At 53.7% G+C, this 22,469-nt stretch overlaps 8 protein-coding genes across 8 annotated transcripts; 3 read left to right on the top strand and 5 right to left on the bottom strand.

The window, feature by feature from the left end:
- Positions 1 to 2,577: 2,577 nt before the first annotated feature.
- On the top strand, positions 2,578 to 7,582 carry ACO1O0_003229 (P-loop containing nucleoside triphosphate hydrolase protein; the record flags this gene model as incomplete). Its single annotated transcript, XM_083192684.1, has 4 exons — positions 2,578 to 2,892; positions 2,958 to 3,611; positions 3,670 to 6,933; positions 7,007 to 7,582. The coding sequence occupies 4 exons, from the start codon at positions 2,578 to 2,580 to the stop codon at positions 7,580 to 7,582; spliced, it is 4,809 nt and encodes a 1,602-aa protein (XP_083051741.1).
- An 85-nt stretch (positions 7,583 to 7,667) lies between these two features.
- Positions 7,668 to 10,988, bottom strand: ACO1O0_003228 (uncharacterized protein; the record flags this gene model as incomplete). Its single annotated transcript, XM_083192683.1, has 2 exons — positions 7,668 to 8,040; positions 8,581 to 10,988. 2 exons carry the CDS (start codon positions 10,986 to 10,988, stop codon positions 7,668 to 7,670), a joined length of 2,781 nt encoding a protein of 926 aa, XP_083051740.1.
- A 1,049-nt stretch (positions 10,989 to 12,037) lies between these two features.
- On the bottom strand, positions 12,038 to 13,562 carry atg6 (beclin 1; the record flags this gene model as incomplete). Its single annotated transcript, XM_083192682.1, has 2 exons — positions 12,038 to 13,419; positions 13,478 to 13,562. 2 exons carry the CDS (start codon positions 13,560 to 13,562, stop codon positions 12,038 to 12,040), a joined length of 1,467 nt encoding a protein of 488 aa, XP_083051739.1.
- A 458-nt stretch (positions 13,563 to 14,020) lies between these two features.
- Positions 14,021 to 15,747, top strand: ACO1O0_003226 (uncharacterized protein; the record flags this gene model as incomplete). Its single annotated transcript, XM_083192681.1, has 3 exons — positions 14,021 to 14,471; positions 15,030 to 15,555; positions 15,675 to 15,747. The coding sequence occupies 3 exons, from the start codon at positions 14,021 to 14,023 to the stop codon at positions 15,745 to 15,747; spliced, it is 1,050 nt and encodes a 349-aa protein (XP_083051738.1).
- A 578-nt stretch (positions 15,748 to 16,325) lies between these two features.
- On the top strand, positions 16,326 to 17,137 carry ACO1O0_003225 (uncharacterized protein; the record flags this gene model as incomplete). The annotated part of the gene is made up of 3 exons (XM_083192680.1): positions 16,326 to 16,333; positions 16,372 to 17,047; positions 17,084 to 17,137. 3 exons carry the CDS (start codon positions 16,326 to 16,328, stop codon positions 17,135 to 17,137), a joined length of 738 nt encoding a protein of 245 aa, XP_083051737.1.
- Positions 17,138 to 17,755: 618 nt separating this feature from the next.
- On the bottom strand, positions 17,756 to 19,162 carry CKA2 (kinase-like domain-containing protein; the record flags this gene model as incomplete). The annotated part of the gene is made up of 6 exons (XM_083192679.1): positions 17,756 to 17,869; positions 17,946 to 18,365; positions 18,428 to 18,622; positions 18,681 to 18,859; positions 18,986 to 19,027; positions 19,090 to 19,162. 6 exons carry the CDS (start codon positions 19,160 to 19,162, stop codon positions 17,756 to 17,758), a joined length of 1,023 nt encoding a protein of 340 aa, XP_083051736.1.
- Positions 19,163 to 20,431: 1,269 nt separating this feature from the next.
- On the bottom strand, positions 20,432 to 21,013 carry ACO1O0_003223 (DUF3807 domain-containing protein; the record flags this gene model as incomplete). The annotated part of the gene is made up of 2 exons (XM_083192678.1): positions 20,432 to 20,884; positions 20,939 to 21,013. The coding sequence occupies 2 exons, from the start codon at positions 21,011 to 21,013 to the stop codon at positions 20,432 to 20,434; spliced, it is 528 nt and encodes a 175-aa protein (XP_083051735.1).
- Positions 21,014 to 21,296: 283 nt separating this feature from the next.
- Positions 21,297 to 21,881, bottom strand: ACO1O0_003222 (uncharacterized protein; the record flags this gene model as incomplete). The annotated part of the gene is made up of 3 exons (XM_083192677.1): positions 21,297 to 21,352; positions 21,409 to 21,532; positions 21,588 to 21,881. 3 exons carry the CDS (start codon positions 21,879 to 21,881, stop codon positions 21,297 to 21,299), a joined length of 474 nt encoding a protein of 157 aa, XP_083051734.1.
- Between the last annotated feature and the right edge of the window lie 588 nt (positions 21,882 to 22,469).

The raw sequence follows: 22,469 nt of genomic DNA, 5'->3' as shown, positions 1-22,469 counted from the left end.
CCATCAGGAGCCACGCCATGACCGCTTCGGCGACGGGGCCATCGGCCCAGAACAGATAGGTGGGTCGGAAGGCGCCAGGAGGGAGAGAAAAGTGGTGGTGAAGAGACCCAACTAAATGCTGTAGAAGCACACCGAAATCCTCTCAAAAGGCGATTGGAGTAGCAGATTGAGGCATGTGAAGTTCTTGTCTGCCCCGAGGTATACCACAACTGATTCCCAACCGGGGTGACCGCTTGGGCCAACATACCTCTGGATCTTCTCAACTTTTAAAGTAGAAGCCTGCCGTCATGGGGATCACAAAGAAGCAACCCAAGTGCGAGAACCGGGCCATAGGGTACCCGTTGTCAGTCCACACATGCGTCGAGCAAGGACTAGAGACGACTTACCCCCGCCACAGGCATCTGTTTGCAAGTATGAGATGTTGATTGTCTTCACACTGGGAGGGCGCTTGCAAGCACCGTCTGCACGGCCTCAATAGTCTCTACCACAGCTGAGCCATGTTTATAATATTGTGTAAGGAATCGCAGTTGAGCTTAGGGTTCTCGAGGAGTCAAGGTAGGTATATGTGACGATGAATGTGAAGCATGTTAGCGCGAGATAAGGGCCCGAGGACTAATTACCCTCGTCCCTTATATACCTAGAATGGCGACCGTCGCCTCTCAACGCGCGCAAAACATGAGGCTATGTGGCTTAGGAGGCGTTGTGATATGCCTCCTTTCCTTCCATTGAAGTTCCCACTCTTCCTCTGGGACTGGTTTGGTCGGAGGTTATCATGACATCCATCTTTACTCATCAAATACCTTGGCTGTATTGGTAGAGCACTAGTGAGCTTGCTGTTAACAAAGATCAAATACCTCTTGTCAGCAAGGAGATGGTAGCTAGACTACGAGTGCGCGGCCTCTTTGGGCACTACTCGTAGTAAACCCCGTGGATTACCGTTGGGCTGGACTGCTCGTATATAGAAATCAGGGGTATATTATCTTTACGCCTCCTCTGGGGAATATCTCTAACTGTCTATTATGCTATCCCTACTCCGTACTACGCAAGCCATCCTTTGTTAGCTTTTCGCCTAGGGTAGCAGAAGACGGGCGAGGGGCTGGGGAGCGAAGAAAGGGGATACGAATAGGGTGGGGCGCCTAGAACAGGCGTAATGATCCGCGGAAAGCTATCCTGGAGATACCTGCCCTTGTGGCCCAACAGGTATATCTGGGAATGTGAGGGTGCAATCGTGTGATGGTGGTTTGCATGATTAGGCAGTGGGGTGTGGCAACATTCACTCCTACGGTACGTTAGGTTCAACCCTGAATTCTGTTGCGCGAATGGTACAAATAAGGAGCCATCGAAGCGAGCAGCAGTCACAAATTCCATGTTCTCTGCAGAAGGAAGTGAAGCCATTGTTAGAGATATTTTTTATTGCCCATGTCACCAGCGACATGATATATATATACCATCCCTATTAATACTCCGTACGGAGTACAGGGCTGCGTGAGGGCGCCAGCCACTTCCACCTGCCTGTCTGGACAAACCGTCGGCCTGGGCCTTGGCTACCTGCCTGTCCATGTATGTCTGGCCAACTCGGCGAAATATTGTGGGTTGACACTACATCCTTGTACTCGTAGCACATACATAGTAGTAAATAGTGCTAGTATGGCACTTTTGGCAGCTCGCCGATGACTCTTTTTACATGATAGTATGAGCCGTGACTTGGACCCGCATCGCATCGATGGGTAATGGGTGAGGCTGCATCGAGCTACCGACACTGATCGGAGGCGCCAGGACCTCGTGGTCTCGCCGCCCCCTCACCTCCAGACGCGCCATCTTGCTCACGTCAAGCTACTGTCATCCAGTGAATGCGGTCCTACGAGAAACGAGGGTGTACGAGACAGTGAACTACTCGCGCCTCAGCTAATGCACGGGCGATACGACCATGTCCATCCATACATAGTACGATCCGCCCTCTGAGAAGTTGGTTTACCAGGACCCCACCTTATCGGCATGGCTTCCCGTGCGGGACGAAATAATACGCTGCGCGGCTGGAGCCTGGATGCGTCATGGGACCTCAATTGGCACTGTGTCAGCACCCCTTAATAGGCGAGACCAGACAGTGCGGGTGCCCCTAATTCACTGGCGCACGGAAAGTCCTGTTCTGTCCAAGACAGCAGGGACCCCCCAGGGAGATGGGAGGGAAGGAAGCTGGGAACCCGCGAACCCGAGTGACTCCTTCCGGCGAATGTTACGCATATCCGTACTTGCTGTCGAAACACTGAAAAGCTTGGATGCGGTCTGTGAACTGCGGCTTGTAACTCCGACGTCCAAGTTCTCTCCTCTGGGCTCTGCATCCTCTGGGTTCTGGACCCCTTCGACGTCCACCAAGGGGGCGTAATCTGCGTCATTAACATTGCTGCTGGTCCGTCCTGTGTGACGACGGAGCTGGGTTAGGCTCTGGATAGCTGCCTTCAACCGCGCGTTTCTTCGAATGCAGTATCGCGAGATTGCGTATTACTGACGGCCTGCATCTGCATATCGCTACAGATAGGGGCCTGCGTGCAGCAACCGGAGGACTGAGGGTCTGCTACCATGGGCAACAACTCTATGCTTCTGCCACTCTCTGCAGTTGGTCTTGGCCTCTCTTCGCTCTTCTCCATACCTGCCATTGCCGCCGTCTTGAACCAGGTTCGCAGAGGAGCGCCCAAAGACAACTTCTACGAGGATCGCGATGGCAAGAGCACTCCCGAAGCTGTCGCCGCCTTTTCCAACCGGGCCCCCAAGGCCGCAATTCTGCTCTTCTCGTCGCTCGGTTTAGCCACCTCCATCTCCATCTCGGTCCTCACCACTCTCGAGCCGGCGCGCTATGGCTTGTTCATTGAGAGCTGGCTGGCCACGGCCTCCTGGGTAAGATGTTCATGCTCACTTAGGCGCTTTGGCTATGCTGACGTTTGCCGCTGGATGGTGCGTAGGCCTTCATACTCCTCCAGGCAATTCTCATCGGCGCTCTCCATGCGCCCGTCTTAGTTCACGATACTGGAGTCTGGGCTTTTGGGTCCTCCGTCGTGACCCTTATCGCTGTTGTACCCCAAGCCTTAGATGCTGGTAATCACTTAGCTGAGAAGAATGATGCTACGCTCATCCTACGCATCGCCAATATCGTCTCGCTCCTTTTTACTCTTTTTGGGAGCATTCTTATCCCCCGTCGCCCCGAGGTCTTCTTCCGCAACCAAACCGTCGATGCTCAGCAGGCATCCTCGGTCTTGGTCAGATACACCTGGTCCTGGGCCCGCCCCGTCATGATAATTGCAAGCAAGAAAGGTGACCTTGGGGAGAAGGATATTCCTCAACCAGATCACAATATCCGAGCCCAGGACGTTTTCAATGACTGGAGCGAGTATGATTTTGAGGGGAGGAGCCTTTTGTGGTCGCTCTTCTACGCCTACAAAGGCCGCATTGCTTTGGAATGGGCTGTCTCTTTGGTTAGGTGTATTCTGGGTATTGGTCCTTTTTGGGCCATGTTACAGCTCATCACCCTGCTTGAGGAGCGCGGCGGAGGCGGTTCACCTACGCTTCGCCTATGGGGTCTGGTCATTTTGCTGGGGGTCTTCTCGCTGACTGAGCAGGTAAAGCCTTTATCCCGCCCAATTAAAGATATGAACCGGAGCTAATGAGGATTGTTAGTGGATTGAGGGCTGGGTTAATTACTACTCTATTAGAGTGCTTTCGCAGCCGATGAGGGCCCAACTCTCTGCCCTTATCTATGACAAGTCACTGAGACGTAAAAATGTCAAATCTGCAGACAAGTCCACAGAGGCAGTAGCAGACTTCCCACCCCCTATTCGGGTTGGAGAAACAGAAGAGGCACCACTTGTTGCGCAGATTGATGGTTCTGACGGAGCAGATGCTTCCAGAGAAGCTGCAAGTGGCAATTCCGACAACGAAAATACCAACGTCAAGGATGAAGGGAAAGAGAACGTCCAGGATGCCGCTGCCCCGTCGGATGATTCTAGTGTTCTCAAGTCTCGCCAAGCTATTGTCAACCTCGTGGGCGTGGACACTAAGCGCATTTCTGACTTCGCCGCTACACAGTTCTTCATCGTCACTTGTTTGGGCAAACTCATTGTCTATTCGGGATTTCTTATTAAGCTGATTGGCTTGCTACCATTCCTTATCGGCATCAGCGCTTGGGCTTTGATGTTGCCATTCAATACATATTTCTCAAAACGATACGTCAGGCTCTCTAAGAAGCTGATGGAGGTCAGAGATGAGAAGCTGGCTGTCGTCAATGAAGCGTTGTTGGGAATCCGCCAGATCAAGCTTGCTGCGCTGGAGAAGCAGTGGGAGAAACGCATTATGGACATGAGGGACAAAGAGCTGAGTGTCACCTGGCTCCTATTCTTGGGCGATGTCGTCCTCTTTGGCTGCTGGGTAGCTAGCCCCATTTTGCTCGCTGCTGCTGCGCTCGCTGGTTATTCTCTGCTCAACGGCGAGCTAACGCCAAAGGTTGCTTTTGTTGCCATCAGCATCTTCAATGCCCTAGAAACAACTTTGAGCGCTCTTCCGGAACTCCTAACGGTTGGCTTTGACACTCTTGTCTCCGTCAAGCGTGTTGACACCTATCTAAAGGGGCCTGAGATGAAGAAGACGCTGTCAAAAGGACCCAGTGTTTCCTTTGTGAACGCGACAATTGCCTGGCCTGTCGATGAGGAGGTGAAGGACGAAGATAGGTTTCTTCTAAGAGATCTCAACCTAACATTTCCGACCGGAGAGTTGTCCGTGGTTGCCGGCAAGACAGGCACGGGGAAGAGCCTTGTTCTTTCCGCCCTGATTGGGGAAGTGGATGTACTTGAGGGCGAGATCTTTGTCCCGCCTACGGCACCGCCGCTGGAGCGTCATGATGGCACGGCGCACCCAGGTAACTGGATTCTCCCTGGCTCTGTTGCCTACGTCGCGCAGACTCCCTGGCTCGAGAGCGCCTCGCTGCGAGACAACATTCTCTTCGGTCTCCCGTTCGACCAATCTCGCTTCAACACGGTCCTCGACGTGTGTGCCCTGAAGAAGGACTTGGAAATCTTGACAGACGGCGACAGAACCGAGCTCGGTGCCAACGGTATCAATCTTAGTGGTGGCCAGAAGTGGCGTATTACGCTGGCTCGGGCGATATATTCGCGCGCCGAGATCCTAATTATGGATGATATTTTCAGCGCTGTCGATGCTCACGTCGGCCGGCAGATTTTTGAGAAGTGCATCGGGGGCGACATCTGCAAGGGTCGTACGAGAATCCTCGTCACTCACCATGTTGACCTGGTTCAGCCTCTGGCCAAGTTCTTTGTGGAGCTGGGAGATGGAACTGCTCTGCACTCTGGTCTGACCGAAGAACTGGTGGAGGATGGGACTTTACAGAGGATCAAGAGCAGTGAGCAGCCACAGGTGGAGGAGGAAGATTTTGGGGGATCCTCCACGGTCGTCAGCTCCGATGAAACGTCGGTGGCTGAAGTAGCCGGCAACGAGACAAACGACGACCACGAGAATGACGACTCTAAAGACAGGGAGGCTAAGAAGTATATACAGGAAGAAACTCGGGAGAAAGGCTTCGTCAAAAAGCACGTCTACTCGACATACATGAAGGATAGCGGCGGTTGGTTCTTCTGGAGCTTTTGCGCTTTCATTTATCTCGCCTTTGAAGCGAGCAACCTTGGTCGTGCTTGGTGGGTGAGAATATGGACAGGGGGCGAAAAGCATGAGTCTATCGGTGTCAGTGCCTATGATGAGTACGGCTACGCAAATGGCTTCACCCTCCTCCAGCAAAGCACTTTTCACGCCACCAAGGGACCGGTGGCGGTTGCTGAGTCGAACAATCAGCATCTGAGCTTCTACCTATCCATCTACGTCTGCTTGTCCGTGGCGGCGGGAGCGGTAGGCACTTTCCGTTTCTGGTGGACTTTCCTTATGAGCATCAAGGGGTCTCGAGTTCTTTTCCGCAGGATTCTTCACACTGTTCTGCGAACTCGTCTACGGTGGCTGGATACGGTACCCGTGGGCCGGATCCTCAACCGCCTGACTGCGGATTTTGAGGTCCTTGACCAGCGCCTTACCATGAACTTGGGGATGCTCTTCTGGAATGTTTTCAGTCTGGGAGGTGTCTGTGTTGCTGGGGCACTCGTGTCAACATCCATCCTCCCTTTGGCGGCCATTCTCATCCTTTCCGCACTTCTGATAGGTAAAAAGTACCTGGACACCGCAAGACCTTTGAAACGTCTCGAGAGCACTAGCAAATCCCCAGTGTTCGAACTTTTCAACGCCACACTTTCTGGAATCTCGACTCTCCGAGCTTTCCAGAAGACAGGCGACTACAGCGACAGGATGCACAGGGGCCTGGATATCTGGGGCTCGGTGAACGTCTACATGTGGACTGTCAACCGGTGGCTCGGTTTCCGGATGTCTCTTGTTGGGACCAGCTTCACCACGCTCATTGGCATTGTGGTCATCGTCAGCCCACAAATCGATGCCGCTATGGCTGGCTTCACCCTGTCCTTTGCCCTCGACTTTGCCATGAACATGCTTTTTGCTATTCGAAACTACTCTAACGTCGAGCTGGATATGAACGCAACAGAGCGTGTGATTGAGTATTCGGAGGTCGAGACTGAGAACCAGGGCGGACAGGAGCCCCCGGCTGCCTGGCCCACGTCTGGGAGGTTGGAAGTCAATGACCTGGTAGTTGGCTATGCGGATGACCTACCCCCCGTGCTGAAGGGTGTTACCTTTGAGGTGAAGAACAATGAGAGGGTAGGCGTCATAGGTCGCACTGGGGCCGGCAAGTCATCGTTGACCCTGGCTCTATTCCGCTTCCTCGAGGCACGTTCGGGAAATATCGTCGTTGACGGCCTGGACATTTCAAAAATTGACCTCCACAGTTTACGCTCCCGACTAGCCATCATCCCACAGGTACGTTGTTCGCTGGCATGAATATTTCCATGTCTACATGATGTGTCTGTGCGTCCAGGCTGACGGAGGATAGGATCCCGTCCTCTTTTCTGGGACTATCCGCAGCAACCTCGATCCTTTTAACGACTGTAGTGACGACGAACTACGCGAGTGCCTTGCCCGTGTCCACCTGGTTGACTCTACAGCACCAACTCCAGCAAATGAGCCAGCCTCGGCCGCCGCATCCACCATGGCGCCGCAAAACTCCAACATCTTCCGCAATCTCTCGAGTGCCGTGTCCGAGTCTGGTGGCAACCTCTCCCAGGGCCAGCGTCAGCTTCTCTGCCTTGCCCGTGCTATCGTTTCGCGTCCCAAGATCATGGTACTCGACGAGGCCACCTCGGCCGTCGACATGAAGACCGACGCCCTGATCCAGCGCAGCATTCGTGAGGAGTTTACCGACAGTACACTTATCGTCATTGCCCACCGCCTGAGCACGATTGTCGACTTTGACCGCATCCTGGTTTTGAGTGACGGCCAAGCTGCCGAGTTTGGCACACCGAAAGAGCTCTGGGAGAAGGAGAGTGGCATATTCAGAGACATGTGTGCAAAGAGCGGCGAGAGGGAAAAGTTACAGGAGACCATCTTTGGAAAGAGCAAACAGACATAAGTCGCTAAGGTTGGAAATACACAAAAGTGAAGGCCTGCTTGTCCACGCCATAGATATAGATGGTGCTTCATTGAAACATGTCCATTCATTTCCCCGTTGCTCCCTTGGCAATGTAATAATCGCCGTACCACTGACTGACGCTCAGGGGCTTATATGTCCCAAGAATGAACGCGCCGCTGGGACTAGCAGCATCGCGCTTGTCGACCATTGCCTTGGCCTTTTCCTCGTCGGTCATGTTGGCCTCGACTTTGGGATCACCGCCCTTGGAATCCTTCTGGTAGGCCTCGGCCAGGACTTTGTTGTATTTGGCGCTTGCCGGGGAGCGGAAGAGAGAGGATATTTTGTCGCGGAAGCCGCGTGAGGGTCTGCTGTCTGTGGTGGATGTCTTGTCGCTGATGGAGGAGGACATGATGGAGAGTTGTATCTTCTTATCTTTTTGATTGAGTTTGCTCTTTGGTCTTTTCCGTGTAGTTTTCCCTTTCTGATGAAAATGGGCTGTTATTTATGCTGGCCTGCTATCTGTCAGAGAGTAAGAGGAAGGGGATGGCGGCCCCTGTTTAACCGGAAGTCGAAAGGAAGGGGGGGGGGGGGGGGGGCTGTGAAGCGATATATGAGTGGCAGTGTTGTCTGGGCATTCTGGCAGGCAGGCGCATCTGCCTTTAGTTATTGAATGTCTCGATGGGTTTCTATTGGATTTTGCATGCGGAACGACTTTAAGCGAGGTCATGGGATTTCTTGCTGTGAGGGGAATAGTATGAGGCAGGCTGCATCATTGTTCGCCGCCAAGGGGGGCTGGGTTGGTCGCTACCTAGTGAGCCCATATTCAACAGGACTGAATCAACGTTTGAAGTTCAAGAACTAGGAACATGGGTTTAGTAGTTGTCATGACGGTCATTTCAAAAACATACGAGTATTATCCCGGGAGGGAGCCCATGGTTACAGTCCGATCCCTCCAACTCCCGAAGTAAGTACACCCGCCCTATCTTCTCCTGTCAAACTTGCCCCTTGGGTAGTAGTCATCGCCGTCTTCCCCATCACCTTCGTATCCCTGCACCTCCTGCATGGAGTCCTTCATGAATTCTTTGAACCCTCTGCTCATCTTGACCACTGCGCGGATGTGCTTCTCGGAGATGGTGGTCTTGTGATACCCCTCGTCCTGCGCCTCACTCTCGGCCAGCGCCAGCGCCGTCTGCATGGCGTTGCGAATCTCTCGCCCGTTCCACTTGAGGCTGCGCACGTCGCTGCTGTTCCAGACATACTCTCGCGCCGCGACCGACACGTGGACTTGGCCGCCCGAGTCGCGATCTAGTCGGTCAAAATTATTGGCCCAGATGCGCTCACGGTCTTCGTCCCGCAGGTTCTTGTAATGCAGTGCGACGTGGATACGGCTCATGAACGCCGTGTCGAAGGAGCGGACCTTGTTGGTCGAGATGACAATGCACCCGCTGTAGTATTCTAGGGCTCGTAGGAATATAGACACGAGGCCATTGCGGGCAATGTCTTTGGAGCGGCGGCGCTCAAGGTAGATATCGGCTTCGTCGAGGAGGACCAGGGCACCGTAGCGCTGACCGAGTTCGAGGAAGTAGTTTAGGTTCTCCTCGACACGGTGGGGAGCTGTACTGAGGTCGCCCGCGGTTAGAGCGATGAGAGGGCGGCCCGTAAGTTCAGCGATACATTCGGCGGTACAGGTCTTGCCCACGCCAGGCTCTCCGTGGAGGAGGAAAATACGGCCCTCGCCCTTGTTTTTGATGAAGTCGTTGCCCCACGGTGAGATTTGCTCTTCGGAACTAGTGGCAAATCGGCCGATGAGGGCTTTGACAGTGTGCTTGATTTCTTCATCGATGACAAGGGACTTGAAAGCCTCCTTATCAGTCTGGACAGGCTTGAGGTTCTCAACATGGAGTTCACCCCATATTCTTCTTCCGAGGATGAACCCAGGGATAGTGCTGCTCAGGAGCATGTAGAACAAGTCACTTTCAGGCGGTGTGTCTTTCCGAGGGTCTAGATCCTCAAAGCCGACATAGGGGGAAGGTTTGGCACTAAACGATCTGTTTTGGTCGCATGCCTCACAGCCACACCGAGGAAGAGTCTTGGGGAGATGATCCTTGTAGGGTGGCGGCGGCGTTTGGTGCCTGAAATGGCGAGGAGGGGGAGGCGAGTACATCAGGTCTGGAGCTTGGTCCAAGAACTTGTCGTAACCCGAAGCATCACAGATGACACGTCCAGACATAAAGCCAGTTGGGCCACTGACATCTCTGCGGCCGGAGCGAGCTCTGTTGACCAGCAGCCCGTTATACTCAAGGTATTTGGGTCCCTGAAGCAGCTCCCAGTAGAACTTTCCCTCGGCAATGCACTTGTCTTGCATAGACACGCCACCCTGCTTATCCATATCGTCCTTCCAGAATGAGGCAGGGACAACAGGCAAGCTACTTATGGCTTGCTCGCCTAGCCAGGGTGCCACAGTAAAGAAGTCCATAGAGCGTTCAATATTTTTGCCGTTGGATTCGAGGAGCCAGGCGTGGATATTGTACCTTTCCCTAGAATGATAGGCATTTTGCCATTTGTTGACTTGAGCAATGACGTACGGTGTCCAAATATCGTAGCGCTTTGCATAGATGACTTGCCCGGGCTTAAGCAGAAGCCAGAAATAGTCGTACGTGGCCATGGGAAAATCGAGCTTGTGGCGCTCTTCTTCCTTGCGGATCTCTGGGGCGCTATTCTCCTCGAGGAAGTTGAGGAGGATGTCAATATGCTCGGCAGTTGTGGCAGCATACTCCGGAGAGTGGGAGGCAGGTTGACTGTCCCGGTACAATTCCAGCTCCTTGCGATGGTGGTAGAGGACGTAGTACGGGGATGTGATGTTCAACGGATCGTCGTCCACTTTGAAATGGAAGGGGTAGTATGTGATGACAGAGCTGAGAGCATTCTTGAGATGGCTGGACCAAATAAGCATAAAAGGTTCTCCGTGATCGACTGGGGCCACACCGTGCTCGGACTGGTCCGAGTCGGAGCTGGACTCGTAGCTGTAGGCACGGTCAGGCCTGGAGTGGTAGCGTCCTTCACGACGGGGCATCCTCTTTTGAGGTCTGCGTCCTCCTGTGTAGATTTCGGTGTGAATCTCAATGACGGGCCGATCCTGGGGGGCATCTTTCGGCTCGGCATGGTCATGTAGGGACCAGAGTGCTGGGATTTGTTTGAAGGGATTGACACTCTGGCGGTGGGCGAGGACGTTGTCTCGAAAGTCAAAGTATTTGAGAGAGTAGATTATATCGGGGACCTTGCCGTTGACCCTCAGAGGCTTGTCGGCTAGAGGCCTTCCCGAGCGCCGGCTGGTGTTGGAGACGGAGCTGGAGACGGAGCAGGTGTCGTCGTCAAGCACCTTGACGGCGTCTGTCATATCTGCCATGATGCTTCCCCGTGGGTTGTATGTTGAGATAGATGATAGCCTGATAGCCTGATAGCTTACCAAGTGGAATATGGGGAGAGATATAGGCAGCACATGAGCATGAGGCGGTGGGGTTTAAATACCTGATACAGAGCTATCCTGGCCTCATCTGAGTGGGCACAATGCCATCAAGTCTCCTTGTGCGGATACCGTCTGACAGTGTGCAGGCTACACTTCTCTGCAGCGGAGGCAACATGTTTCCCTGGGTGCTGGTAGGCTGGTAGGCAGACAGGCGCTGGTAGGCAGACAGGCAGCTGTGGCAGCTGGAGAAGCGGCTGAACGTGGTACAGACACTAAGACTGCACGTCCTTCGCACTTCTATTCGCCCAGGGTGATACGACGCATGGTGCACATATTAGAAACCAGGTGTATCTGCAGGCTTGCGGCTCAGCCACCATCATTGTGAGTGGACGGACTGAATTACAGATGGTTGCGAACCAAGCTTGGCAAGGAGCGTTCTGACTCCTCTAGTCTGCCAAGCTGGACGCCTTGTTAGTATTGCCTTGTGGGTCGATCGACTGTACGGATAAAGTTAGCTGTCCAAGCCAAGATGCAGTGCGAAAGGTCATTGAGCATGTTAATAGGCGTACGCGAAACAAAGCAAAGTGGGCAAGTCGACGAACATGAGAAAAAGATGGGTTGCCCCTTCTTTACGAATACTACGGAGTACTCCTCTGCGATACACCTTTAATATCCGTTCTTGGGCAGTCACGACTACTACGTACCTACTTCGTACATAGTACGTACCTAACTTAGGTACAGAAAACAGGGTGGGGGAAAGTGGGGCAAGTGCTCCGTATCCGTGCTCCTAAGGCAGTCTTCTCCGTGGATCGTGATGCAGGGCAACCAGAGTTACCTGAAAACCGTTCACGGCCTTCGAAGGATAGTTTCAGCGTTATTATTCATTGTTATTCATTGCCCGTGTCCTGGCCTCAAGGCATCCGGCAAATAATGCACCTTTCAATACTCCAACACACCAGCGCCGAATGCTCAATCTCAGATACCGGAACCTAGGCAGACGTCCTCCCACTCGAACTCACGTTGCTCGCGTGAGCCAGCAGGAACTTGCAGCATGTTAGTGTCAGCTTACAAGCCTTGGTCCACCCGTCGTCCTGCGCGATCCCGAGCTTGATGCTCACATCCGCAATCTTGTCCCCCTCAATTCTGTACGGTAGGCTCAGCATGTTGCCCGTTGCCTCCGTCTGCCGCTCCACGTGCACTCCTAGCTGCCGTACCAGCTCTAGGAACGCCACCATGGCATTGTCAAACTTGCGGTGCATAAACGTAAGCCCTAGGGGCATGTCCCCCGAGCTGTACAGATCTAGCACGTGCTTCTTAGGCGCTGCCTGTATCGTCGTCCGCGATCCTATCCTACTCGATGCGGGACTGGCGTTCTCGTGCCGGATTATCTTGGACGTGCTGCCCAGCGGCTGTGCTTCGTAGCCCCGGAACTGATAGCCCAGCTTTTCTGCGACCGTGACGAGTAGTAACAGCGCATGGCCCCACGCAGCGTTGATCTCCGGCCAGTCCACGGGCTTACTTGAGAGGCGGCCCAACCTCAACCCATTGATGGTCGCAAAGCTACCGTCGTGGCTAATGCAGAATGTATCGTTGTAGACGTTGGAGCGCTGTAGCTTCTCCAGCAGCTGTGAGTCGTTGCTATACTTGACGTTGATGCTGTCCCTTTCCGACTGGAAGTCTGCCATCTTGGCCGCGAACGCGTTGCGTTCCCTCCAGAACTTCTCTTCTTCCAGGTCGAGTTGCCGCGACTCTTCTTCCAGCGCCAGTATTTCGGCGTCGACATTATCTTTTTCCTCTTCCAACTTCTTGAGCTCCTCCATGGAATGCTCCTTGTCTCGTTCCGCCTTCTTGAGGGCCTCTTGTTGGGCCTTGACATCCTCTTTGCTGGGCAGGTCAGCCTGGACCTGCCTAAGGTGCTTAACATAGGCATCCCTCTCTTTGGTTACTGTTTCTAGCCTCTTCTGAAACCCCTCGACAAGCATGTCTGCACAATCCACACATATGGGGTGGTCGATATCAGATCTGGAGGAAAGAATCTCGAATAGCCGATTTATGCGCTCCATCTCGTCGCCCTTGAGCCCATCCTGGTCCTCCGTCGCGGACCTATTGGTATCGGCCCGAGACAGCTTCGGTGGTATCGATGGAGCATCCGGGAGAGGTGGGGGGTGCGGGTGGCCGACTTGGGATTCGGTCAGGTAGATAAAAGACATGGCAGCATCGCGACCTTGGCCGCCATGATGGCGCTTGAAGGTGGGCTGCCCGGGATTTTGCGACACCTTGTCGTACAGCGACCTTCGCGACTTGTCCTGGGGCGATTGTTTCGAGGATTGGGGGCTCGATGGCTTCTTCTGCGACGGTGATGAGAACGAAGCTAGAAAATGCTATTAGATGCGTTCTGATGATCGATCTCATCGCTTAACGTTACTTACAGACAAGCAGATCGTAAGCTGCCGGGTTGAGGTCCTCGAGAGAGCTATCCAGCTTGAGTGGCTGGCGGCACTTTTGGCAGAACATGGTGCTAGGGTGGGCTGCTCATGGGTGCACAATGTAGCTTCAAAGATGAGGAATGTAAATCTATAGTAGGGGCCGAGGAAATTAAAAGGGGGCGACGAGCATCCGTGAATCGTGACAATGGGGAGAGTCGAAGGTCTAAGGTAGGTTGGAAGACGGTTGCCCCACTGCGTTTGGAGACAGGTGACGTTGTAATAGCGCTCTCAGCAGAACTCGCAGGGGTCCCGGTGTGGTGGAGCTCATTTACGCGGTCTGCAATTCGCACGCGTGTTTTGGTATTGCGATACTTCCCCAACCACCCCAGTCGCATCATTCACCCACCACCATCCATCCGAGAAACCACCCATGGCCACCGCAAAACACCGCTGCCCGCTGCCGGAACAATGACTGTATTCGTGGCCTGCACGGATCCAAGTCCTCCGAATTAGCTCTACCTCTTGCAATTACTACAGTCTCTGGCCATGGAGCCGCCGGCCAAACGACTCCGGCTGACGGAGAGCCCACATTATGACGGCGACGGCGACGACGATGACGAGAGCAATGTGTTCGGCCATCTGATGCAGGGACATGCGGAGGAGCGCGATCTGGACGATGAGCTCGAAAGACGGCGCGAACAAGCTGGTAGCCGGTTCCAGAAAGCCATGCAGAGCATCTTCTCCAAGTACGGACGAGACTTTACCGAGATCGGCGACGAGATTGACCTCGACACGGGAGAAGTCATAGTCAACAACGGCCACCTGGAAAATATGCGCTATGAAGGCGATCTTGGAGTTGACTTTGGACCTGAAGAGGGGGACCCGGGCGATCACGACACCGAAGATGAGGGCATACGACTCGAAGACTGGATCGACGACGATGACGATGACGACGACGACGACGACGACGACGACGACGACGACGACGACGACGAGGGTATGCGCTTAGTAGACCTTTCCGATGACGGAGATGCCGCAGGTAGCGCTGCACCCGAAGAAAACAACCACGACCAGATGTTGCATGAGGAACCCTCTTTGCAGCACCCCATGCCGCCCGTGCCGACCGCCAATCGACAGTTGGGAGACTACTCGCTACTGCCCTTATCCCCGACGAACAATGTGAACACGGGCTTGGACACCAATGCTCCTCATTTAGACACACCAGCTCCTCATTCGCGATCTTTGGCTGCCCCGCCCGAGCTGGAAGAAACAGCCACGTTGGATAGCCTACCACTCCCCAGGCCTGAGCGCCGTGGGAGGCCGAAAGGGTCGACAAGGCACAGACAAAATTTACCAACTTACAATGGCGAAACATCCATATGGGCGCCGGGTCCCGGATATGGCAGTGGCTGGCCTGGTTGCCCGATTGGAAGCGGTCGTTCTACAGGGAGGCCCAGAGGGAGGCCCAGGGGTCGGCCCATAGGCAGACCTAGCTACCGACCCAGAGGACGCCCGAGGAAGTCGCTATCGAGTTCACGATTACTATCTCCCTCAGGGCGCGAATTAGGCACCGTCACAGATGAGGACGATGACCTATACGTTCCTGGCAAGGATCCATCGCGAGCCCCAAATGGTCTTACAGACCAGGAGCATAGGGGCCCAGGAAGACCGAGATTATATCCTAAAATTGACACACAGGCTTTGGTACACCGGGATGGTGAGCCTCCAGTTGAGGCCATCGCTCCAGAAGACTGCCGTCGCTCCGGGCGAACACGGAAGCCGGTTGAATTCCTGGGGAAGATTGCATGGGTAGAAGCACTAGGGGTCGACAACTTGGCCCAGTTCATGGTTGAGCTGCGGCCAAAAACCTCATTTCAACGAGAAGAATACGAGCACCTCGATGATAACCATGAGAATCGAGGCCTACCGACTCCGCCCGAGTCTGGACATGAAACTTCAGACAACGAGCAAGAGCTGCCCCAATCGAGCAAAGTGGAAACCATACCAGACTCACAGGAAACTACACATTCGAAAAGGAGCTCATTCCAAGGGGATGACAACGCGAACGAATCGACCGTTCAGTATGTGATGGGAGATTCAAGCAATGCACTCTCGGACGATGAGAGACCCATGTTGTTCACTAAGCCAAAGCAGGCAAAGGTGATGGACCTTCCAACAAACAACGGGGATTCTTCTCCAGCCAATTCAGTCAAGAGACAAAGAGGGAGGCCTCGGAAGTCACTCCCCCAGCCGAGTTTAGAAGGGATGAGTGATGGCGAAGTCCCGGATTCCCAAGACGATATTACCAATAACCCTGATACACCTCCGGCCAATCCGGCCAAGAGGCCAAGAGGAAGACCTCGAAAATCATTCCCGCAGCCGAGCTTAGGAGCGGCGGTTGATGGCGACGGCCTAGATCCCCAAGACGAGTCTGCGAATAACGCAGATACATCTCTACCCGATTCGGTTAAGAGACCAAGGGGCAGGCCTAGAAAATCACCCCCACATCTGAACTCGGAAGGAGTTCATGATGGTGAAGGCCTATATTTCCAAGACGATTCTGCTAATAAAGCAGATATATCTCCACCCGATTCGGTCAAGAGACCAAGGGGAAGGCCTAGAAAATCACTCCCGCAGCTGAGCTCAGAAGGAGTGCATGATGGTGAAGGCCTGGATTCCCAAAACGATTCTGCGAAGAGGCCAAGGGGAAGACCCCGGAAACCAGTCCCCCAGCCAAGCTTTGAAGGGGTGGGTGAGGGGGGGGTTCCGGATTCCCAGGATGATTCTGCGAAGAGGAAAAGGGGAAGACCTCGGAAGTCTCTCCCGGAGCCGACCTTAGAAGGCATAGATGATGGCGAAGTCCCCAACCCGCAAGACGGTTCTACAAAGAGGAAAAGGGGGAGGCCTCGAAAGTCCATCCAGCCAAGTCTAGAGGTTGTGAATAATGGTGAAGTCCCGGATTCCCAAGACGATTCTGCTGCGGCCGATAGTGTTACTTCTATTACCAAGGCGACAGACTCGGTTCACACCACCATTCAGAAGCACGATGAATCCGCATCGTCAGTCAAGGACACCACTTCACCTTCCAAGGCCGCCCCGTCTAAAGCTGCATTCACCGAGGGAACACCCACCGAAAGTATGCTCAATGAGGATATCCCCAACGAGGAAACGCCCTACGAGGGAACTCCTGTCAAGGGCACGCCCACCAAGGGCACTCTGAACGAACGCACCACACCCGCCAAAACGTCCCCCAGTAAACCTCACACGCCCCGGCTCACAGCCATCCCAACCACCAAAGCCCCTTCTTCTCGCCGTTCTGTGCTCTCCCTCGTCAACGGCGACTCCGACAACGAAAACGGGGACGAGCTCTTGGGCAACAATGGCAGCACCTTCAACCTGCCCAGGCTACTAGCCACTGCCTCCGCGCACAAGAGCAAGACATGGAAGACCACCGTCCGCACGACAGAGGTGAACCACACACCCGTCAAGAGGTGCCACAGGGACGCCTTCAGCCCAGAAAGTGCGGTAACAACGCCCGGTGGGACAACGAGGACCTGTGGCGTGGACGGATACGTATGTGGCCGGGATTTTTGCTTTACTTGCTTATAGCGTCTCTGGATACCCCACGATAGCTTTGTTTCCCTGCTAGATCGCAAGGAATAATGAAAACTTGAACCACGATACGTCACGAAGCGTTACGCGAGCACCTATGCCTTCTCAGTGAATGATACATTAACGCTAAGACAATAAGAACATGGCCCCTAGAACATCCAATCCAGAAGGATCCGTGATAAGGAGAATCAAGCGGCAATCCATTCCCCGTCCTCTGCCCCAACGTCCATTCCATCACGCCGCCCATGCCTGATATTTCCCCCATAACGCCTAAGCCGAGGTGATGACGCAGTCGAGTTGGAGTTGAGAAAGGGAGGTATTTCTTTCAAATCGGCGAGCAGATTCCACATGTGCCGGAAGCTCTCGAGGACAGACTGATGTTGCAGACACAGGTGTGGCGGCAATCCTTCATGGGGTCTCGGTCAAGAATCACATGATGAAAGCTCGTTCATGGGAACGCCGTCTCCGCTTCAAGTATTGTTTCCGTTTTACCTTAGCCGCCACGTACGGAGCAAGGGGCCAATGCCCAACCAAGCATTTCTCGCTGCAAGGCCATGACGCTCGCTGCGGGGTATCTTAAAATGTCAACACGGCATGCGGCATAGATCAGGGTGAGATTTGCAGCATTTGTGTTAACGACCTCGGAATTCCAGAAGTGAAACCCGAGATTTAGGCTTTGGCTACAGTGCCGTTGGCGCTGGCGAGGTTCTGCTTGAAAACTTCAGGATCGCGCACCGGGTTGAAGTACGGGTGAGCCTGGGCTTCCTTAGCGGTCAACCGTTCCTGTTAAAATCACATTTAGTACCCCAGGGCGTAAAATATTGGTCCAGTGAGGACCAGGTCAGATGCTTTTACTAACCTGATGGTCGTAGCGCAGCAGCTTGTCGAGGAAGTCAATGGCTTCGTTAGAGACAAAACGTTGGTTCTCGGATGTGACAAAACTGTGCCACGGCTTCTTCTGGAAGCGCCCCAGTATATCGTCGTACTGGGCATCCAGCTCGATTTCGTACTTGTCGAGGTAGTCGAAGAGGTCGTCGGTTCCCAGGACCTTGGCGATCTTGACCAGCTGATCAGAATTGCTCTGGCCATGGAAGAAAGGCTCCTTGCGGAAGATCATGGACGCAAACATGGCGCCGAGGCTCCACATGTCCAGGCTGTAGTCGTACTCCTGGAAGTCGACGAGCAGCTCTGGGCCCTTGAAGTAGCGGGACGCAACCCGGACATTGTACTCGGTTCCAGGGTGGTAGAACTCGGCGAGACCCCAGTCGATGAGACGTAGCTGTGAGTTTTGTTAGCTTTGTCGTGCCCAGTACCCTGTACAGTATCAAGATGATGGATTACCTTGCGGTTCTCATGATCGATCATAACGTTATGAGGCTTCACGTCTCTGTGCATAATACCCTTGCTGTGGCAAAAGTCCAGCGCCTTGAGCAGCTCTAGAATGTAGAACCGCACATCGAGGTCGTTGAACTTGGGGTACAGGCTCCGAAAGTCGGTGTTATTGACGTACTCGAAGATGAGGGAGGGCGTCTTGCTCTGCATGGAAGGAGCAGTTAGTAAAGGCTAACAGAGCTGGGAACGGACGCATGCCTACCTGCGAGTCCCGCACAACATCGAGCAGCGCGACGACGTTGGGTCCACCGGCCAAATTTTGCAAAATCTTGATCTCTCGCTTGATCTTCTTCTTCTTAACAGGCTTCAGAACCTTGATAACGCATTTCTGGTAGTTGACGACATTGATGCCTTCGAAGACTTCCGAGTATTTGCCCCGGCCTATCCGACAGCACAAATCGTCAGCAGTTACTCAGCAGTTGAGTCGTCCCGCCGGGGTCTCCATTCCCGCAAATCAATCGGATATCGAGAGGGTTCGTGGGGGAGGTCCTTGGTGGAATCACATACCAATCTTGCGCACGACTTCGTAGTTTTCCAGAACTCCCCAGCCTGGTTGCGGGGTCAGTCATTGAACAACAGGACACCGCGCAGGACGCGGCAGGCTGACTGACTTATGTTGACGCTGTCATAGTCCCAGTAGCTTCGAGGCATGCTCTGGTTGACATCCGCGTAGACCCGCGCCATTTTGCCGGGAGAGCGGGCGTCGCACGATGGCGACACTTGAGGGCGGAAATACGAAGACGGTCGCGGGCGCGGTGAAGGGGGGAGGCTCGCAGAGTGCTCGGGGTCGGCCCTGGGTGATGAGTGCCCGGTACCTATATGGACAAGGGGAGGCTGGCCGGCGATGGACGACGGGTGATGGGGGAAATGGGCGCAAAAGCTAGAATGAGTGGATGGATTCCAGTTGCAGGTTTCGTTCCTCCCAAGTTGCTTTGGCGGCTCCCACAAGTGCGGGCAGTTGGTGCTTTGGAGGGGAGGGGCTGAAGGCTGCCCAACGCCACTGGCATCCCCCGTCTGCTTCGTGGTCAGTGCGCTTATCACCCCCGGCCGATAAGCAAAGCAATCCAGACCCTGACTTTGGTTATATGCGAGGTGATGTTATCCGCTGGGTCATCATGATCGAGTCATTGTATCATAATTCATAGCATGGCCTTCTGCAGTTCATTCACTCTGTTATCAATGTTGAAATCCACAGGGCATTCACGAGAAACGGGGCCACCCTGCCACGCATTTCCCGCAAATCTTCCGTTGCAAGAATTCACGACCACAGATGGGGGTTCTTTCTGTATTGCCTTTACTCCGTCTCCCATTAGAATCAATTAGCGCCGACGCTATCATCATCCATAAGGTACCACCCCAACGCGCCCTTTGTTCCCAGCATGGCTATTCTTCTGTATCTTGGTACTGGTTTCCTCAGGCCTCTGTGTAGCCTAGGATCGATAAGTCATATGAAAGAACTCTCTCCACACACGATAGCCATGTCTGCGAACCATTACCTACGAGGCAACATTTACATATGTGGCCTCATTCTGGTTTTCGTATAGTCTGGTTGTCCTTATACTTATCATGGTTAAACTGTCGGCACTCAGTCAGCTCAGCTTCCGAGTTGATGATCAGAGGAAACACGGTGTAAAACATAGTCTCAGAGAGAAGATTAATTTACTCGACATTTCGAGATTGTGAGATGTCATCATCGACGAAGCCGATGCGTCCTACAACTCCAATCTCGATCCGACTAAGGATGACGATACAAAGGTTTTCATCATGACAATGAAGGGAAAACAAGCGGGAAGGGAAAACTCACCGTTGCATAGTAATAATTCGCGGACCCCTGTTCGTGATGCTGCGAGCCGCTTCTGCAAGGCAGTGCAGGGTAGTTGCATACAGTTTTCGGGGAGAACGGAGGGATTCCGCAGAGACGAAATTTGGTAGTGCGTCAGGTCCGTGGCATCTTCAGTCGTAGTCCAGTGTGTCGAGGCCCTTGTCCACCACGTCCCAAGTACGCTTTCGCAGGTCTGGCTTTGGCTCAGTTTTCGGTCGACTGGCCCCCTTCTTCTTTCGCTTCTTACTGCTCTTGAAGCTTGAGGGCAAGGTTGTAGCTCCCGAATCGCGGTGTCCGTCCATGGCTATCTCCACGACGACCTTGTTTTTGGAGCTTGCCGCCTCCTTCTCCCGCTGGCGCCGTAGCTCTCGGAGTTCAGAATGTCGAAAGATCTCGATTTGCTCATCGGTGAGGGTACGTTTCACGCCATCTTCATAGTATCCCAAGTCATCCTCATCCCACTCCCCATCCACTGCGTCTCCCTGGTGGGCTTCGGTGGCGTTTCCAGGATTGAGGAAATCCCCACCAAACTGAACGACAGCCGCATCTGAGAAATGCGCCTGGAAGAAGGCCAGCAGGTCTTCCTTTTGACGAGTTAGCATCCGGGGAAATCCTGTGCAGAAGCTGCTTAAACTTACGTTAGAGACTTGTGGGGCCTCACATGTCTTCGAAGTATTTCCACCCAGCGCACCAGTGGTCGGTTTACCCGACATTGTAGACACGAAGCGGTGCAATTTTGTTCTGAAAGTCGGAGGTTGGGACTGAGGTCAAGGCTGACCGTTGAAAAGTGGGTCCAAATAAGAAGCATCCCGCTGATCACGTGCCACCCCGACTGATGCTCATCTCATCGATGCCCTAGGTAGTCACGTAAAGCAGGGCTGCATCGTCGAAGAATTCAAGATAGTGTCACAGAATATTTGGACGGTCTCCACTGAGAGATAAGCCAATGGCTCCAAAATTGCGATCTGAGGCGTAAATGCCCGTAATTCGAGACACTCAGGTTGACCGCAGCAGAGCCAAGGCGCTCTCAAATGCCTTGACAACCTCTTCGTCTAACAGACAACATTAGACCAGTGTGAGCAAAAGAAGAAACTTCGCGAAAACTCACAGTGCTGCTGTTTCTGTTCCATCCTTTCTTCAGAAAGATTCACAAACCGTTTCCTGGTCTGGAGCCGCTTTACAGCCCGCTCATCGTCGTGAACCGAAGCGGCAGACGCCCAAGCCCGAAAGTACTGCCGCGGCGTCAGTATACACGTGCACAGACGGGCCATCGCAAGGAGTGCGCACCCTGGAGAGGCCTTCGGCTTCTTTCAGTATCTCCCTTTCATGATCGTTCGCCTCACGGAGTGCCTCCTCATACCGCCTCTCAAAATCATCCCAGTCGTAGGGCTCTGGAACAGAAGGAGAACTTTGAATGCTGGCGAACATATCTGGCTGATCCGCCACGGGTTCTGGCGTCTTGGATATTGTGCGAATAGTTTTCGAGTTTTCGGACAAAGGCACCTCAGCTTGTTGATAGTTAGCAGCTTCGTGGTCCAGAGGAGCTTGATCCGAAGCTGGTGACTTGGCTGGCGAGGCCATGGTAATAGCCGGGGCGTTGTAGCTGTGGGGAATCAGGAGACGAAAGGAAACCAAACACTGTAGAAGGAATTGCTGCTTCAACAGAAAACATGGGCTTGGAATCCTGTGGTGGGCGTGGTGGGCGTGGCGGGCGCGTTGTGCGTTTCAACAGAATGGGAGGAGGTGGTTTAGGCAGTGGAGATGGAACTGTCAGTTGGAGAAGCGCGTCGCTGGAAAGTCCTGGGGAAAGCGCGTATCCAAGGCGCCTCGTTAGTTGCCTAGGTAGGTACCTAATAGTTCAGGTGGGGGGTGTTTGCGCGGGCAACCGGCGAACAATGGCAGGTGCAACTGAGGCACAAAATTCTGATTATATCTTCTGAGACTCAATTAATGAAATGCTATTCAAACTTTAAACTTTCGTTATCTACTACCTAGGTCAAGGACTAGGCTTTTGTTTCTCGAGTGGCAGTTGCTTCCAAAGTGCTCGTGGGGACAAGCTCGGAGCCAATTGCTTATCAGAGCTTCCACGGGTAGCGACGAGTACGGATTCAGCCCCCCCAGTGCCTGCTGCTCCACTGGCCACTCACCTCTCACCGACCCTGCGAGCGA

Source organism: Amphichorda felina (genome assembly GCF_050947745.1).
Source record: "Amphichorda felina strain 45539 chromosome Unknown scaffold_3, whole genome shotgun sequence".
In the NCBI taxonomy this organism is placed as follows: domain Eukaryota; kingdom Fungi; phylum Ascomycota; class Sordariomycetes; order Hypocreales; family Bionectriaceae; genus Amphichorda; species Amphichorda felina.
This window is presented reverse-complemented; position numbering and strand designations above follow the sequence as displayed.